Source organism: Pinus tabuliformis, chromosome Q (assembly GCF_031772625.1).
Source record: "Pinus tabuliformis cultivar Carrire ecotype Pingquan chromosome Q, CPIR1, whole genome shotgun sequence".
Taxonomy (NCBI): domain Eukaryota; kingdom Viridiplantae; phylum Streptophyta; class Pinopsida; order Pinales; family Pinaceae; genus Pinus; species Pinus tabuliformis.
The window spans coordinates 1,350,061,714-1,350,079,509 of record NC_142296.1 but is presented as its reverse complement, the minus strand read 5'-3'; the positions used below and the strand labels follow the sequence as shown (position 1 = coordinate 1,350,079,509).

General features: G+C 35.9%; 1 protein-coding gene across 1 annotated transcript in view; it reads left to right on the top strand.

Moving 5' to 3' along the window:
• Positions 1-17,796, top strand: part of LOC149224891 (protein MOR1-like) — a 251,649-nt gene that overhangs the window by 104,606 nt on the left and 129,247 nt on the right. Inside the window, exons 12-15 of the mRNA XM_089386325.1 lie at positions 4,641-4,777; positions 5,014-5,079; positions 5,179-5,296; positions 5,386-5,429. Coding sequence (XP_089242451.1) covers positions 4,641-4,777; positions 5,014-5,079; positions 5,179-5,296; positions 5,386-5,429 — 365 coding nt within the window. The remainder of the gene's footprint in view (positions 1-4,640; positions 4,778-5,013; positions 5,080-5,178; positions 5,297-5,385; positions 5,430-17,796) is intronic.

Here is a 17,796-nt window from a genome sequence, read left to right as displayed (position 1 = left end):
TGTTACCCACCACCAATGGGTGACCCCTATAGGAGAAATTTTCTCCTAGATTTGTCTTCAGCTGACAGCCAACAACACCTTGTAGACACCAGATAGCTCGATGTGCCCCCATTCTCCGCCACCTGAGTCAGCGATTATGTGGCCTCACCCATCTGTTATGATCGTATGTTTGAAGGTGGGCCTTCCAACCTAGAAGGTATGGATTTTCATTATGTAATTGGGTGTTTATGCCTGGTTTTCTTGGACACATTTCGAAATGGATTAGTGGGGGGATTCAACGGAAAGAGTGGGCTTGGTTTGTACTCTTGTTTCCTTGTCATATCTTGGTGGTTAATCTTGTACCCTAATCCTGTGGGATTTCCTTTATTAGCTACTGGCTTTAAGAGTCGCACTACATGGGAAACCCTGATTTTGATTGCATGTTCTCGCTTCCTGACACCATATATCTCTCTCCCCTCCACTCATTATAACCCCATTTCACACTTTTCCCATCAGGGTCCACATTTGTCCATTGGGTCCACAAGGAGTTAGTCTCCCCCTCACCTTGCCCACTCCTTGGGTCGGGCCTGGAACAATGCCTTAGAGGTTGATGCCGCTAAAAGAAAGTTAAAAGCATAATTTGGCCACTTACAACAGGGAATGTACCACAGAATGCAAAAGATGGCCAGGACATAAGAATTTAGCACATGGGAAAAAGCCAAACATGAGCTTTACCCCATATCAATATGGCCATCACCCTAGTTCCTAGGGCCCCTATCAGTGACCCCCTGCATCATTAAGGAACCCATGGTTGTCCCAACCCTTGGTGGACGATGAAATGCCCATTCTTAAGGGGGTAATCACTACTTTATCTTACACATCATGTTCTCTTCCCCTAGAGCCTTGAGTAGTTAAAAGAAAGAAAAATCAATAAAAGGAAAAAGGTGTATGAAGAAGGGAGGAGAAATAAGGACCAGGATAACTCATGTACCATTATTGCTCCCTCCTACACCTATACACCCAATGTGTGGGCTTCCCTCATTATAGCTACTACCCTTTTACCATGGCATGTGGCTTGGAGCCTTTCCCTGTTGCCCTATTCCGTTCCATCATCATTTCACATGACACCTGCCATTTGACAGATGTACCATGGACTTGTTACTCCCATAGAGGCTAAAATCACTTAATAGGGTCCTTTATTAACCTCTCTTGTTGAGGAAGGAAACACCTGTACCCTCTAAAGTCCATTTGGAAGGGCATGCCACTAATGAAGTGTCCACTTTTTCCCTTGGTTAGCAAGCTTATTGACTCAATTGCACTAATGGATTGTTGTACTAGAAGGTGAGGAGACGCATTGGATTTTAAAAAAGAATGCAGGTATACTCCATTTGAACTTGGTCTCCCTATATGGGGTCTAAGCCCCCCCAGAGGGCCATAATGGCACTTGTAGGGTGAGCAATGAGAGCCATGGGCATCCACTACAATAGAGCATTGATTTTCACGCCATGGGCTTCTTCAGCACCACATATTTCTTGCTCGTGCCTCAGTTATATAGATATGGTCATGCTCTTGGATCACGTTGCCCAAGCGGCCACATACTTGCACCTGACACTTGGCAGTTGATCTAGGGCCCAGATGGTGTGTTGTCTCATTTGAAGAGACATGGAAGGGCATGTGTCATCATTATAGCCCTTATTGTTGGAGCATTGACATGTTTGATCCAGTTGGAGATCCATGAGACCATCGATTGTGCCCCACAACCACTTAGGTGCACCACATATGTTTTGCTTGAAAACCAAGGGGCCACCCCCTTGGTCATCATTTGGAGAACCCTCCTCTTCATCATGGCACTTTGAGGACTCATCTAGGCCTTCCAGTAGCCCTTTGTGCCAATATTTTATCATTTCAGACTCATTAGGAAGGCTTATTTGGTGGGCTTGTCACCAAAGATTAGACATTTTGCACATTAAAATAATATTAGGGACATTCTTAGGCTAATTTGAACTCTTTGAGGCTCATATAAATAAAAGTAAGCCTCATTTGTAATATATTGTCATCACTTGACTTCGAGATCTCTTCTTGAGAATATTGCATTTGTTCTTGGATGTCTATTGGAGCTCCTTTGATATATTTCGATATTTTTGGGAGTTGAATTTTGTTCTCTCTTGGAGTCGCTATCTTGACATTGGATTCGATATATCTCTTGCTATTTGTAAGTACTTCTTTGTTGAAAAATCTTTATGTAATCATTTCTAATGTGTGGAAATTATGCATCTAGATTTTATTTTTGTGCCCTAATTGTTGAATATCATTGTTGAAGATTGTTAGATTGCAAATTTGTGCATGTTACTCATTGAATGGCATGTGGATGAATGTTCCTAGTGGAGTAGAACTCATTTTGTTCCATGAATCCATTGATCTTGGGTGGGTAAATGCTAAAGAGTGATTGCTAGGGCACCCCATTTTAGCCCCCTTGAAGACAGATTTCAGCGGAATATCAAATCACATAAACTCCATAGCCCAAGAATAATGCACTAATCCAAGCAAAATTGGCGATCACCCTCTTTACCCTTTTCTTTTCCTCCTAAATTCTTGCCCTAACCCTAGAAAACTAGCTAGGGCCTTGTATGAATTGCATTAGAGGGATGAGATTGGAAAACTAATTGGATAAATTACTGCATTGTTACCTTATCTAGTGACCCTAAAATTTTGAGGCAATTCTCATAGCTAGTTTGAGAGAAATCTCAAGCCATAGCTCTGACATCGACACTACCCTTAAACCTCTTTAGTTAGCGACATTCCAAAGGTCACTTTCTCTTGAAATTTCAAAGGAAGTTAAGCATTCTTTTGACCTTTCCCATCCTTGCCCTAGGAATCTCATTGAAGATCATTCCTCATGTAATCATTGCAGACCCTAGGCCTTGCTTGGATTTCATTAGGTCTCTCTTGTGGTCCCAATCCTTTACATGGTAGTTATCTTACAAAACTATTAGAGAGGTCTTGCCTCCTTAGGAAGCCTTTGTTCTAGGAGTATCATTACATTTGAATAACCTTTTCTCTTAGGTCTAGGTTTCCTCATTAAGCCTTTCTTGGAGAGCCACTAGCTTCTCTTTGAAGCAATTGAGTCATTATTTGAGCCTCTCCTTCGAATGGGCTTTGGGAATCACATTATACCTGGCTATTGATCCTATCATTTAAGTGATTTCCCTTGTACCAAGACTCCTCCCATCAGTGAAAGTTCATAAAGAGCAGGGGACACTGACTGAGGTGACAATGGGTCTTTTCCCCATTGTTGTCATCTGGTCTAGTAGTTGTCCCTTAGGTACCTCTCCTGGGAACCTTGCTAGATTGTATGGCAATAGGTCCACCTAGAAGAGCTCACAAAAAATGCGCTCCATGATAGTTGAAATATCCATGCAATAAAGATGAGAGAACAGTTAGGAGAGGTGTGCCCTAAAAAACTATGCCATGTAACTGGCTCAACCACCCAACAATAGTAAAATATCTCAATGCGAAGTGCACCCTAGAGAGGGGAGCCAAGGTGGTTAGAACTCATCAGTATCCATGCCAAAACCATATGTTATTTCCAAATGCCATCAACAAGTCCCACCAAAACATGTGCATGAGAGAGAGTGCACCCTAGGAGAATGTGCCAACCTCTCCAATAATAAAATAATCTTGAATGCCCTAGACATTGTGCCCAAGAAAGGAACACTCCATAATAAAGCCTCAAATAACCTAGGGCACACCACCAAAGGACTATGTTATGATAATACCTTAGGAAATGGCTTGACCAGGAAAGATGTATGTAGCATCCCCACCTCCTCCCCCTGCCACTTTAATTCAAACTTGTGAAAAAGTACAGCAATGAGGGTACTAACATCATTAGACACATTGCATGTAAATGATGTCTAACAAAATGTTACAATATTGAGTTATATCATCTAAGGAAATCCCACCAATGCATAGTGAACTACCACAACACATTCATCATCTTAACCACATTAACATCATATGAGAAGGGGACAATAGAAATGTTAGCCCATCCAATCATCAAGTATGACCCCACAACACATCAACACAAGAGGACATTGTAGACCACCCCTCCTAGTGACACAAATAATACAACATAACATCAAAACACCTAGTCACTAGTAAACGCCAACAACAACAAGCAACATTCTAAGAAGAAAATGAGTAAAAAAATAAAAAACAACAACTTAATGAGATAGTTTTCTCCAAGATACCAACAAATATGTGACCAAGGGGTGATCAACAAGGCAAGCACACACAGCAAGCACAATTATCCAATCAAGGAGAAGTGAGACTCCCCCAACCAATGACCTCCATCAAATGATCCAATGCCATGGAGAGAGAGGGGCTTCACGAGGATGAAAACCAATGTGATGAATAACACAAAGAGTTACCTCATACAATATGGGGTGTAACACTGAGGATAAGCCACAGTAACAAAGAATTTGCCAGTAATAAAATGCCATAGCAATAATGCAGCTACAAATTCCATATGCAGTATGCATGGAATTCAAGTAGTATTCAAAGTTTTTCTTGATTACTTTTCAACACTATGACATCTGGGATTGTTATGTGAATAAATTTGTAAGTTTGTCTTCCCTAAATTTTCAATCTATTTTTTTTTGCAGATGTGAAATTGGCAAGCAAGAATAAAGTTCCGACAGTTCGTTCGTTGACATTAAATTGGGTCACATTTTGCATTGAATCAAGCAATAAAGCTACTGTCTTAAAGATTCATAAAGATTATGTTCCAATTTGCATGGAGGTAAGTGTAATTTTAGTGGCTGGCATCTTGTATAACACCGACATAATTTATGATTTAATTTTTAGTCCAAAATCTTGATTTCTTTTGGTTTAGTTAGGATTTTGGTAGTAGAACTGGATGATTGAGAGATATTCTATTCTCTGCATTGTGCTCGATTATAATTTACTTTGTGATGTTACTTTATGGCCTAACTAAAAACAAATATGACAATTTTTGCTGGCTTAATCTGTTCTCAGTGTCTAAATGATGGCACACCAGAAGTAAGAGATGCAGCATTTTCATCGTTGGCAGCTATTGCTAAGGTAGAACTTATGTCGATGGAGATTTCTTTTCTAGCATTTGTTTTGTGCTATTATGTTGCTTATGATCTTGTTTCCATTGGTTGTTTATTCTTGTATCAGTTAGTTGGTATGAAACCTCTTGAGAGATCCTTGGAGAAACTTGATGATATTAGAAGGAAAAAACTCAATGAAATGATTGGGACCACTGGCAATTCTCAGACACCTAGTGCAACATCAGGTAACTCTAATTTTCCAAATTAAGGAATCTGAAATACATTTCTAATTTATTTTGTTGTTTTCCAATTGATCTGTGCTCGTGCTTGACAGGTACATTACGATTATCACAAAATGGATCTGGTTCACCTTCTGAGGTCAGTAGTAATGGATAATTCTACTTAGTTTTAACATATGGTTTGTTTGTGAGACTTAATGTCGAATGTAGTTGATTCTTTTCTGTCTTTGATCATTTTTCTTTTCCCCTTGTCTCTTATGTATAAATTGTTTTTGCTCTGATTGCTTTTGTTTTGACTCTTTTGGGAATGCTCAGCTGATATGCACATATCCACGACATAATTTAAGATTGAAAATGAACATTTTCATAACTTACCTCATGCACCTGTAGGTAGTTGAGGGTAGCCAATTGGAGGATTTTCGATTTTTATGCAAATGTATGCTCAAGTGGATATTTAATTCTGATTAGCCAATAAAACAGTGCGAAACACGCATGTAAAAGAATATCGAATGAATTGATCAATCATGGGCAAGCTGAAGCTCAATAATAATACAGAGATATTTACAATAATAGAAACATCAAGTTTCTATGTAGAATATGGAAACAATCAGTTTCATCTAAGAAACTGCTAAAAGAATAAAAATAGCAACAGCCAAAAGAATGAGCATTAAATACTAAATAGGAATATTCTAATAGCCAAGTCTAAAATTGTAGCAAAATTTTCCAGAGCATTTCCAATGGGCCACAAATGTTTTTTCTTTCCAAAATTCTTGCAGCAAAAAAGGAATTCTTACCCCTGCTGTCATTGAAGATGCAGTTACAGCAGCATTGAATCCAATGCTCCATTTCTTGGAGAAAGCTATGCTTGATTCCAGTGCCATGGTCCACTGTTAATATTCTTTTCATGACTGTCCTTCAAGTCAAAATTTGGAATGAAATAATCTCTCCTCACCTGTTATAAACCAGGATAATACTGGGCGAGGGTGAATCAATATTATACAATTTCTGACACGTTTTAAGATATTTAAGTTATTAATAATAAACCTCACAACAATGCTATAAATGGAACAGAGGACACATAGATTAGCAGACATATTTTTACTTGAAAACACATATGGGAGAACCTCAAAATTATGTCTGAATATTGCTGTTGGCTCCAACCTATTGTTACATTCAATCTGCTGGCACCAACCAGGAGATACCCATCCCATGAAAATTAGAGGCACCAGCCTCAAGGAGACACTGATCCCCTGATATTTATAGGCATTGTTGTTGCCGCCTAACACACACACCCAAGTTAGTGAGAAAAGCCCTTAACCCCACAAGGTGTGGTTGGTGGAAAAACTAAGAGAAGGGGTTTTCACCTATTCCCAACTCTCTCCGTTTAAACTCTCTCTTAGGTAAGCTAAGGGTAGTGGCTCCTAACGAAAAGTTAGGTGAAAAAAATGATATGAGGTTTCTAGGAGATACTAATGTCAATAGGATTACTTTAAGATTATGAACAAGTTTCAACAAGTTTGATGAGCAATACAAGAAATGAAATGAAAAATATTCTCAATAACCATCAACACTTGTTGAAATCAGTCCCTTCAAGATTGCTTCAAAATAATAAACACTTGCTCAAAAATAAAATGTTTCAAAATGAAACACCAAGTAATCCTGCAAAACAAATGAATGTTAGAAAAAGATGATATCAATTTGCAAGATATATAATTGCTCTTAAAGAAATGCTTTAAGCAAAGATTCTATCATTCATGATTCAAAGATGTTAAATAGCAAATGACTTGCAAAATCAAATGAACCAAAGCTTTACTTTGCCCAAAAAGATATTGCATTTGCTCAATTAGACACTTCAATGGATGTTCATCATAACAAGTATATAAATAAATTGCAAGTAAAATACTTTGAAAGTAAAGTGAGTTAAAATGATATGCACTTAACTAAGGTTAGATGCAATTATCTTGGTAGGTTTTAGACTAAATGCCTATTCTAAATGAGAGATCTTCTTTTCAAACTCTTGCCAAAGGGTAAAAATTGGGGTGACTGTAAGGAAGAGGGGTTGATGACTCACTAGTAGTTGTTAACGATACCCTTCCTCTCAGCTTTACAAGCCATGTGTGCCTTCGTTCCTACAAGGGGACAAACCACCTTCATAACTGCAGGGTCACACACCTTTACCTTGCTTTGTACTAGTTGGAAGAATTTTCCAAGAAAATCTTTGCCCTATGATGTCTATCAACCAAGCTTATGCTTGGAGGTAAATTGAATTAGAGATGCAAGCTATGCTAATATGCCTAAATGGAATGCATGTAAGTTCTCCCAAAGAAATATTAGTTTGCAATGCTTCAAAATAAGGAAAGAGTGCTCAACATAAATTGCAAATATAACTTCAATTGGAGAAATAAATGGAAATTAGCTTACAAGTGTTGCATGTGCAATTGATTGCAAGTGAATTAAAATGATGCAAGTAAGTTGCTTGAAAATAAAACTTGTTTCAAGTAGACAATGATGATATAATGCTTCAATACTCAAGATAATAATGTAGCACAAAAATGGAACATGTACTCAAGTGATCATGAGACAATTTGCCAAGCTAAATAGAAAGAAATTAATAAACTAAGTTAGAGCTTGCTAGAAATGTAAAGTGCTTGAATGTGAATAATGTATTGCTTAAAGTAAAGTGTTAACTTGTAGGTCAAAGCAACATGAAATAGAGGATGCAAAGCTTAAGTGAAATTGTAGCAAACTTATCTAAATAAACAAAATGTGATGATGAGGCTGTGTAAATTTCCATTAAGCATGCAAAACAAAATGTGATGATGAGGTTGTGTAAATTTCCAATTAGGCATGCAAATAAAATGAAAACTAAGAGAATGCAAAAGTCAATCCACCCACATATTTCTCTCCCAAAATGGAGAGAAGGGATGCCATGGGTGAAACCCAAGCTCTCACAAGAAAATTATATATTTTATTAACTTGCTACAAAGATGAGAAACCTTCAAGGAGGATCTTTACAACATGTGATGCTTTTGAGCACTAGATCTCCTTCTTGAAAATCAAAATTAATAACTAAAGAAGTACAACAAAAGGGCTCTCAAATCTGAAAATGCTAAAGGCCTTTTTGCATTTGAAAATCAACCTTCAAGATAGATGAATGCTTGTGCAAGAGAAGAGAGGCTAGTCCTCTTTTGTCCACGGCCTTGTAAAAAAATCAGTCTTCCAAACAATGCTAAGGTCCTGCAAACAAATGATAAGTAGTTTCAAGCCTTTGCCTCTTCAATCCAGTCAACAAAAGGATGAGCCAATCCTCAGCTAAAATCTGACACTTCTTTGCAAAACCAACACTCAAGATTAGTGGAAAATATAGAGAAATGTTAGCAAATAATATCTACAAATATTCTACAAAATTAGAGCAAGACTCCTCTCCTTGCCTAATCTTCAACATGCTCTTCAATAGCAAAATAAGATCGATATTAGCTCAAGAATTTTGAGATAAATGATTTTAAATGAATTTTGACTTGAAATACAAGCTAAGACCAAAGATCCTTGCAAGCACAAAATCGAAAGATGAGGCTTTGGGAAACAACAAATGCAGTTTCTCTTGTGAGTTTGCTCAAGATTGGGATGATTCCTCTAAGAATTTCCCCTCACGCTTGAGGCCTAATTCAAAATATGTTTCGACACAACTTCAAATACGCATTAAATCCATATGGGTTTAGAAAAATTTTGACAAGGAAATTTTAAATATTTATTGGAAAATCAACTAAAACATTCCCTATCTAGAGCAAGTTTAAAAAACCAAATGCCAATGTAAGATAGCTTGTGCAAGAGAAAAAGGCTAGTCCTCTTTTGCCCACGACCTTGTCAAAAAACCAGTGTTCCAAACAATGCCAAGGTCTTGCAAACAAATGGTAAGAAGTTTCAAGCCTTTGCCTCTTCAATCCTGTGAACAAAAGGGTGAGCCAATCCTCAACTAAAATCTGATTTTTCTCTGCAAAACCAACCCTCAAGATTAGTGGGAAATATAGAGAAATGTTAGCAAATAGTATCTACAGATATTCTACAAAATTAGAGCAAGACTCCTCTCCTTGCCTAATCTTCAACATGCTCTTTAATAGCAAAATAAAATCAATATTAGCACAATAATTTTGACTTGAAATACAAGCTAAGGCCAAGGATCCCTGCAAGCACAAAATCGAAAGATGAGGTTTTGGGAAACAACAAATGTAGGTTCTCCTGTGAGTTTGCTCAAAATTGGGATGATTCCTCCAAGAATTTCCCCTCACACTTGAGGCCTAATCCAAAATATGTTTCTACACAACTTCAAATACACATTAGATCCATACGAGTTTAGAAAAATTTTGAGAATGAAATATTAAAGATTTATTGCAAAATCAACTAAAACATTCCTTATCTAGAGCAAGATTAAAAAACTAAATGCCAATGTCAATAATGGAAATAATAGACACAATAGCACAAGTAGAAAAATGAAGCACAATCTCTACATTAACAAATCTCTAGAAGAATAATGGAAATAATAGACACAATAGCACAAGTAGAAAAATGAAGCACAATGATCAAGATATTACCATGCTCAAGAAGAACAACACCTCATAAGTGAATCCCAAAGTCTTTTATTGCAATAGAATGTAAGTGTACACAAGAGCAAAGCTTCCCCAAGCACAATAACTCGTATCCAACATACAAAGTGAGAGCCCAATGAGTCTCTGTATACAAATTTGGGAGGAAATCTCAATGTTAAAGCCAAATGACAAGTGGAGAAGTGACAATCTCAAGGCAATAAACGAATTTTGCAAGTGGCATCAAAACTGTCCAAGTGTAACCAACTATTGTAGGTGACTGCCAACAAATTTTCGCATCTAATCCCTTTTCCCATGTGTGAAATTTGTTTTCCTTACTTGGCCTGCCAAGTGTGATGTGTCTTATGCCATTAATAGTACCTGAGGACTCCACTATAGTGGATTGATGTTTTGCCTGGTTATTGTTGACTACTGAATGGATTCTACAATTGCCTCTGGTATTTGATGATGGTTTTTTTCCTTCTCGTTGCATTGCAGTTGACGAAGCCTCTAGATAATCACGTTGAAAATGAGGTCCTCCACATCCCCAACAATTAACTTGGGATGATTCCCTTGAGTCATACTGTGAGTTTCTTGAAAAGGAGCTTCGTCCTCTTGTGTTGTTACCTCTTGTGATTCTTCCTCTATTATTAGTTCCTCGAGAATTCCATTGACTTACATTAAATTTTTACGATTTTGCTAATATAGCATTTGCTGCCATGGAAGCTCTTGCTCTTACTCCTTTTGGAGTAAATCTATTACTATAAGGAGGTGGTCTCGAACTACTCCTCCTAAGGAAGTTCTAGGGAGTCTTCCCTAGAAATCCTGGTTGTGGGAGTCTGATCGGCCTGCTATCTCTTTTGATCGCTAAATGCTCCTCTACATAGCAAGCACATTCAATTGCCTTTGCGGCTGATGATGGTCTCCACATTCTAACCATGGCTTTGATTTGAGGGTTCAATCCATACACGAAACGCTCAACTTGGCATTCATCAATATCCAAATAAGGAACATATTTTATGAGTTCCATAAACTATATTTCATATTCTTCCACCATTTTGTTAACTTGGATTAATGTGTGGAGACTACGACCTACTACTCTTGAAAGTAGGGTGGCAAGTACTTTGCGTGAAATTTTTCTTCGAACAATGCTGTTTTTCTAGATTTCCCCACTCAATCAAGGCACTTTCTCTTAGCTGAAATATAGCGATCTTTGTCTTGGACGTAGAAGAATATTTTCTTAGTGCAAAACACATTGTCATCCCTTCTAGCTATGCCTCTTCACGCTCTCTGGCTCGTCCTCTTGAAAAATCTTGAAGCTTAATCTTTTGTAACTCCCTAGGAGTATCCTCCTGCGGTTGTCTATAATCTAACTCTTTGCACCCTTCTAGATTTCCTCCCTCAAGGTGAGGTCGCTCTTCCTTGGTATTGGTTGTTGGCGGTCCTTTTTGGTGTTTCCAAGATTGCTTCTAATGAGTGCATTATAATGGTTAGTTCAGGCATTGAAATAGTTGGTGTTGGTGGTAGCAATGGTGGTGGCAACGCTGCTAGTTGGTGTCGTCGTTGATATGTCTTTACTGTCACAACTTTCTCCTGGTCACGCAATAAGGTTATGAGTATCTGAGGTACAATTTAGATTAGTAATACAATTTCATAAATTCAAGCTCACATACGGTTATAGGTTTGATGTTATTATTACTTGCAAGCAGGTGTTACTAATATCAAGGTCAAGGAGGGTGGTATCATTACCTTCTTGTACTAAATTGGAGGGTAACCTGTCTTGATACGTAACAATGTGTAACACCACTTAGGGTTGTTTATTATTGGTTTTAGCTCAATGTTTTCAATATTTAGCAAATGTTGTTCGATAATCTATCTTTAATAATGTCCCCATGTTACAACTAACCATAAGATTCCAACATGACTTCCTCCTTAAGATGTTTAGTCATATTGTGTGATTTCCACCCCTCTTAGTAGTAGGGATGGAATTGGACAGCGAAATTGCCCTTCACGAGTCAAGTTAGCCGTCAAATACAGTTACATCTCTTCAATATACACATCATTGATCTTCATTGAAATGTTTTAAACTTTTGATAAATTGGTCTAAACCATCAAAATATGGATCAATTGGAATTTAAATTCCAACCCGACAAGTCATATTGTCATGGGAAAGATTTATTATTATTATTATTATTATTTCAACTTATTAGAAATAGTGAAGCAATCAAAAATAAATTCATATTTTTTTTAAACTGTGCACAATTAATTCTATTTTTATATTAAAAATATCTCTAGGAAACATTGCCATATTAAACGAAAAAAAGAAGAAATAGTGAAATCAAAGTTTTTTTGGAAGAGTTAAAAGAGAGTCCACATTAACAAATGAATGGGAGATAGAAGTGAGGCCCATAAGATACGATGGGTGAAGTAGGAAAAGGTCTCACGTTAATGAAGACTTGGAAAATCACTGTAATGAATTGGAGATAGAGAAATTAAGCATCAAGGAAATAAACTTATTGACTTGACATCTCCTTTGGCAGTGGTTCATTAGCGTAGTAATGGTGGAAGTTACTCAATTAAGGTGGAGTAAGTTTGTATTAGTTTTGAGGTTTATTATGGTGGATCATATATATATATATATATATTATTTTTTAGTGGCTGATCTTAACTTCATTGAAACGCCATAGAATGTTGTTCTTTCATGAAATAATTTGTATCAATCTGATATATATTCTGTTGTTAGATACTTGTTACATTGCTTATACATTGTCACTACATGCTCTACTTATTTTTATGCCATGTGTAGAGCAATGTGTAAGGCAAAATTTTACTAAAAACATGCCAATCAAATTTAACTTAAATTTAACTAGAATTTAACAATTAAATGTAGAAAAATATTTGGAAATCCATTTGAAGGCATTTCTGGTCTGTTATTGCTCCCACTCCTGCTACCAAACCAACCATCATCTTCCCTTTTGTGTAATCTTCGACCTCCTTATATCACCATTTCTTCCACCACCATCTCAGTGTTCTGATTTATAAAAATGATTTGTCAGGTTCTCTGTCAGTCACAGGTGGAGCAATTCCTATCTACCAAAGTGCCCTTTCATTTTTTTAGAGGCAATTACCTTTATAAGGTTATGAATGATGGTCTTGTTGACCCTGTCGCTTACACCTACCTACTAGTTAGTGAGAAAAGTCTTCAACCCCACAAGGTGTGGTTGGTGGCAAGGAACTCAGAGAAGTGGTTGTCAAATTAATCCTGACTATCTCCGTTTGAGCTATCTCCTAGGTTAGCTAGGGGGGTGGTCCCTAATGAAAAGTTAAGTTAAAATGTGTGAGTTTCTAGGAGAATTGTTAGAGTTAAATAGATTATTTCTTTAAGATCTATAAGCAAAAATTGATATAAACAATAACCATCAATACATAAGATAAGTATGAAATACATAAACAACCAGTGCCTTCAAAGTATTTGCTCTTTAAGAAATGAAATCGTATTTGCTTAAAATGAAGTGAAATGATTTCAAATGGAAAACCAAAGTAACCTTGAAAATTAAAACAATAAATTGTTAGCACAAGATATTATAAATGCTTTTAAGATGAATAAGTCTACAAATCAAAGCATGGAAACTATCTTTCTCAAAAAGATATAATTAGAAATCTACTTGTGAGAATGAGATGATAAAAAGAACTCAAATGTTAGACCAAGATGACAACACGCAATTAAGTTTGCAACCCCAAAATAATAGTACCTGAAAGTGAAATCAACCATTCATGACAATATGCAATTAAACAAAAAATAAGGCAATTTCCAAGTACAAGAAAATTAAACTTGTTGCAAAATTAAAAGAGATTACAATGTTTGCATCCAAAGTGCCTCTTGAAATAAGATTTGCATGTGAGACTTTAAACTATCAAGATAGCAAAAAATTTAAGAACTATACAAAATAAAGCAAATGTGATGGAATGTTGTTCTTGGTTTATTTTATTAATTAGTGCTAAGACAAAGTTACAATTGAACTCTAGTCCTCAAACCTCATTCTTGCCCAAATATTTGGATCTCACAATGAGGAGTCAATAGAGGTAGAGGGTCCTTAAAAAGTTTATTCAATTAACTTAAGTTGGAGGTAAGTTTTAGTGATGCTTGGAGCATGTAAATAAATTAACCAAACAATGAGAATTAACTTCTACCTGAAATGTACTTGCTTGATATGAAATAAAATGTTACTTTATAGAGAAAATTTGTCCAAATACGTGATGCATGTAAGATGTGTTTAATGGTGAAGCATAAGTAAACTTGGAACTATGTTCAAGCCAAATAAGATCAAGTAAAAAGTGTTTGCATGCAAAAAATTTGAATTTGTTATGGATTTAAAACATGTAGTAAATTAAATTAAAGTGCATGCAAAATGAGTGTGATGCATGTTGTGTTAATTTCTCAATTAGATGATATGTATGCAAAATGAGTGTGATGCATGTTGTGTTAATTTCTCAATTAGATGATATGCATGCAAAATGAAATAAACCAACAAAGTCAAACCGCCAAGCCTCTCCAAAAGGTGGAGAGATAGAGATACCAATGGGTAAAACCCACATTTCCAAAATCAGAAAATTTATTAGTTGTTACAAGAAGGAAAAGACAATGAAATCTTCTCTAAAATCCAAGGAAAGTCTTAACAAATTGGCATCAAACCATAGACCTTTCTTCGCTATAAATTTCTACAATTTGAGGCTCACAAAGGCTTAGCAAAATGTAGGTTTTTTTTTTAAGAAGAGAAGATAAGCCTCCTCTATGGCTACGACTAAGAGAGAGAAAGAAATGGTCAAAATGAACTCGGCCTCCTTCAAGAAGAACACGGCCTTATCCAAGATGAATTCGGCCTAAAAGGTGGAAGTAATCATTAAATCTGAGCCCCAAGATCCTGCATGTAAACTTGTAAGTAATTTTTCGATGATGAATCCTGCAAGTAGCTGCAAGAGAATAGGTTAGAAAAAAATCTACAACAACAAATGTTAGCTCAAGATAGCTACAAAGTATGTTACAAAAATAATCTACAAGAGGCTAGGCCAAAGAGTATGAGAAATCTCTCATCTTAGACTAGCCATGACTTAGCTCTTTGAAATAGCCAGATATTGATAAATGAAGTACAATACGTAATTTTTTTTTTTTTTCCAAGTTTGATATTTTGATGCAAGAAAGAAAAGTTTTAAGAAACTTGAAGGAATTCCTGCAAGACACAAATAAGATATAGATGAGACTTTGGAGTTCAACACAGCGGGTTCTCCTTGAATATTTTTCAAGAACGGGTTGATTGCTCTGAGAATTTCGCCTCACGCTTGAAAAGCTTGACCAAATAATGATTCATCAACAAAAACTCACCACAAATCATTAAATCGACATGAAATTAAATAAGTGCAGTGGAAAGAATTCCTAAAGGTACATCTATTATTCACTACAAAAATTATTTCCTAAAGCAAATAATTAATTCTTATGCTAATATGAGATAGTTGCATACTAACATAACTTGAAACAAACATGAAAGATAAAATGACATGAGGAAATAAATAGAAGCATAACAACAAGTCAAGAATTTACCACACATGCAAGGAGACAAACGTTATCATGCTTTACCTCAAAAACTGTTGTATTATATTGCAAGTAGTGAATACAATCTCATAGAGTCTACTCAAGCACAATAGCTTGTATTACATGATACAATATGAGTGCACACGACCTTATTATATAGAGATTTGGGAGCAAATCCCAAGGAAGAATGCATGTGAGCATTGAACTTGGAGAAAATCCCGAGGAAGGATAAGTCAAGTTTGATGTGGAGAAGATAGAGACATCAGGGAAAAATCGAATTCCATATGTGCACATTAAGGGAAATTGAATTCTGTATATGGCATAGTAAACTCATCTATGAGTGAATCCAAGTAATGAGATAACTCCAGTCAAAACAAATCAAACTCGAACAAAGTGCCACCACTTCAGATGATGATCCCAAAGATGCTCTACGCAGATCCCTAGGAACTACGTGATTTCCTAAAGTGAAACTCGTAATCCTCCATGTGAAGTGCTAAGTGTAGAAGCAACTTGAGCTAACAAGTGAGATAAGGCCCCACGAAATTCTCAGTGTAAATATTCCATGGAATATTCGTTGAGTACATGAGTTCCTCTAATAAATTCGATTTTCCACATGTGTCGCTGCTGCTTTATCTCTGGGAAATTCAATTTTATGAAATAATGGTATATTTATGATATAGTGTGCTCAATTATCTTCCACATGTTTGTTGACTCAACTCTTTGATTTAGGATAATTTCCAAGTCATTTCCACGTCATTCTGTTACATGGAATAATTTATTTATTTCTATTTTATTTAATTCTAGCATAATTAAAAACCACAATTTCCATTAAACTTAGGAAATGTGGGTTCTGAGGGTCCAAAACACATTATTAGCCCCTCAAAGTGTGTCATAGTAGAAAGTTGAAGGTGAGAGGTGTAATTTTTATTACTCATATCCCATACAACTTCTCTAGACTACTCTTATTACAATTTTATTTGCAATTTTTGACCTGCGGGAAATCTAAAATTTTTAAAAATGACTACTTAGACCTAACCAAATTCCACGAATTTTTTTGTGTGATCTAGTATGGTAATATACATCGACTCTAGACACTAATATGTGTTAGGGGCTCAACCTTCAAACTGTCAACTTGGCTTTGGGGTAAAAAGTGAGTGAAAAAACCCAAAAAATTACCTGTCTTTGAAAAAGAAGGGATAATTAACCAGATAAAAAAAACACTCCAAGGTGTACTCGTTTGTTGATCGAGTCCCAACATCCTAGCTCTGTTACAGACTCAAAACTCATCATTACTAGTATCACTTATTACAATTCCCCGTAGGGTGTGGAATTTTGGTACAAGAAAGATGATGAGAAGATAGAAGTAGAGTTAAAAAAACTCTGTTGGCTGATGATATCTGATAGTACAAGTGTCCTCTGGATCATCCTTGGGCATGGAGTCTTTCATATAATCATCAGGTGTCATCTTAGTGGTCAACAGGTCTTAAGTTCAATGATAATTTAATTCGTGAGACAACATAGTTTTCTTTTTAGTATTTCAATTTCTTTAATACTTTAATTGAAGTTACACTTTTATTCTAATTTATTAATTTAATTCATATCTTAAAATTAATTAATTAAAGTTGTTTGGGAGAATTAATAAATTTTAAGATATGATAATGTCATACTTCCTTTACAACATATTTATTTAGTTTCTTTTTAGTTAATAAAATATATATAGTTTCTTTTAGTTATTATAACTAATAATATATATTTATAATTTCCTTTTATTTTTTATAATCCATTGTATTTATTTTATCATGGAATAATGTATTAATTATATGTTATGATGGTGGTATACATATCAAGTACCCTACTCGATATATTCATTATATTATGGTGAGTTAGGTATTTAATTCAAAAATCAATTCATTACGCTATGCTTAGTCTTTTATTTTTTATTTTTTTATTAGCTAGTATGTATACTAGTGCAGTACATGTGATGCATGCATATGTAGCTATCATATGCGTGCCTTGTATGCATGCTAATATCCCTATGCACCCTTTAATTGGAAATGGGTCATTACACTCCATCTTCAAAGCAATGGACATAATTGCTCTAATAGATATATATTTGGAAATGGGCGTGAATGTCTCCTCATAGTCTACTCCCTCCTTCTGGGAGAACCTTCTCGCCGTGAACCCTGCTTTATACTTCTTGATACTGCCATCAACTACATGTTTGATCTTATAGATCCATTGAGAAGTGACCACAAACTTTCCTTCCGGTCTTGGCATGATGTCCCAAACATCATTGCTGATGATGGAGCTATACTCCTATCATGGAATCTCTCCAGACC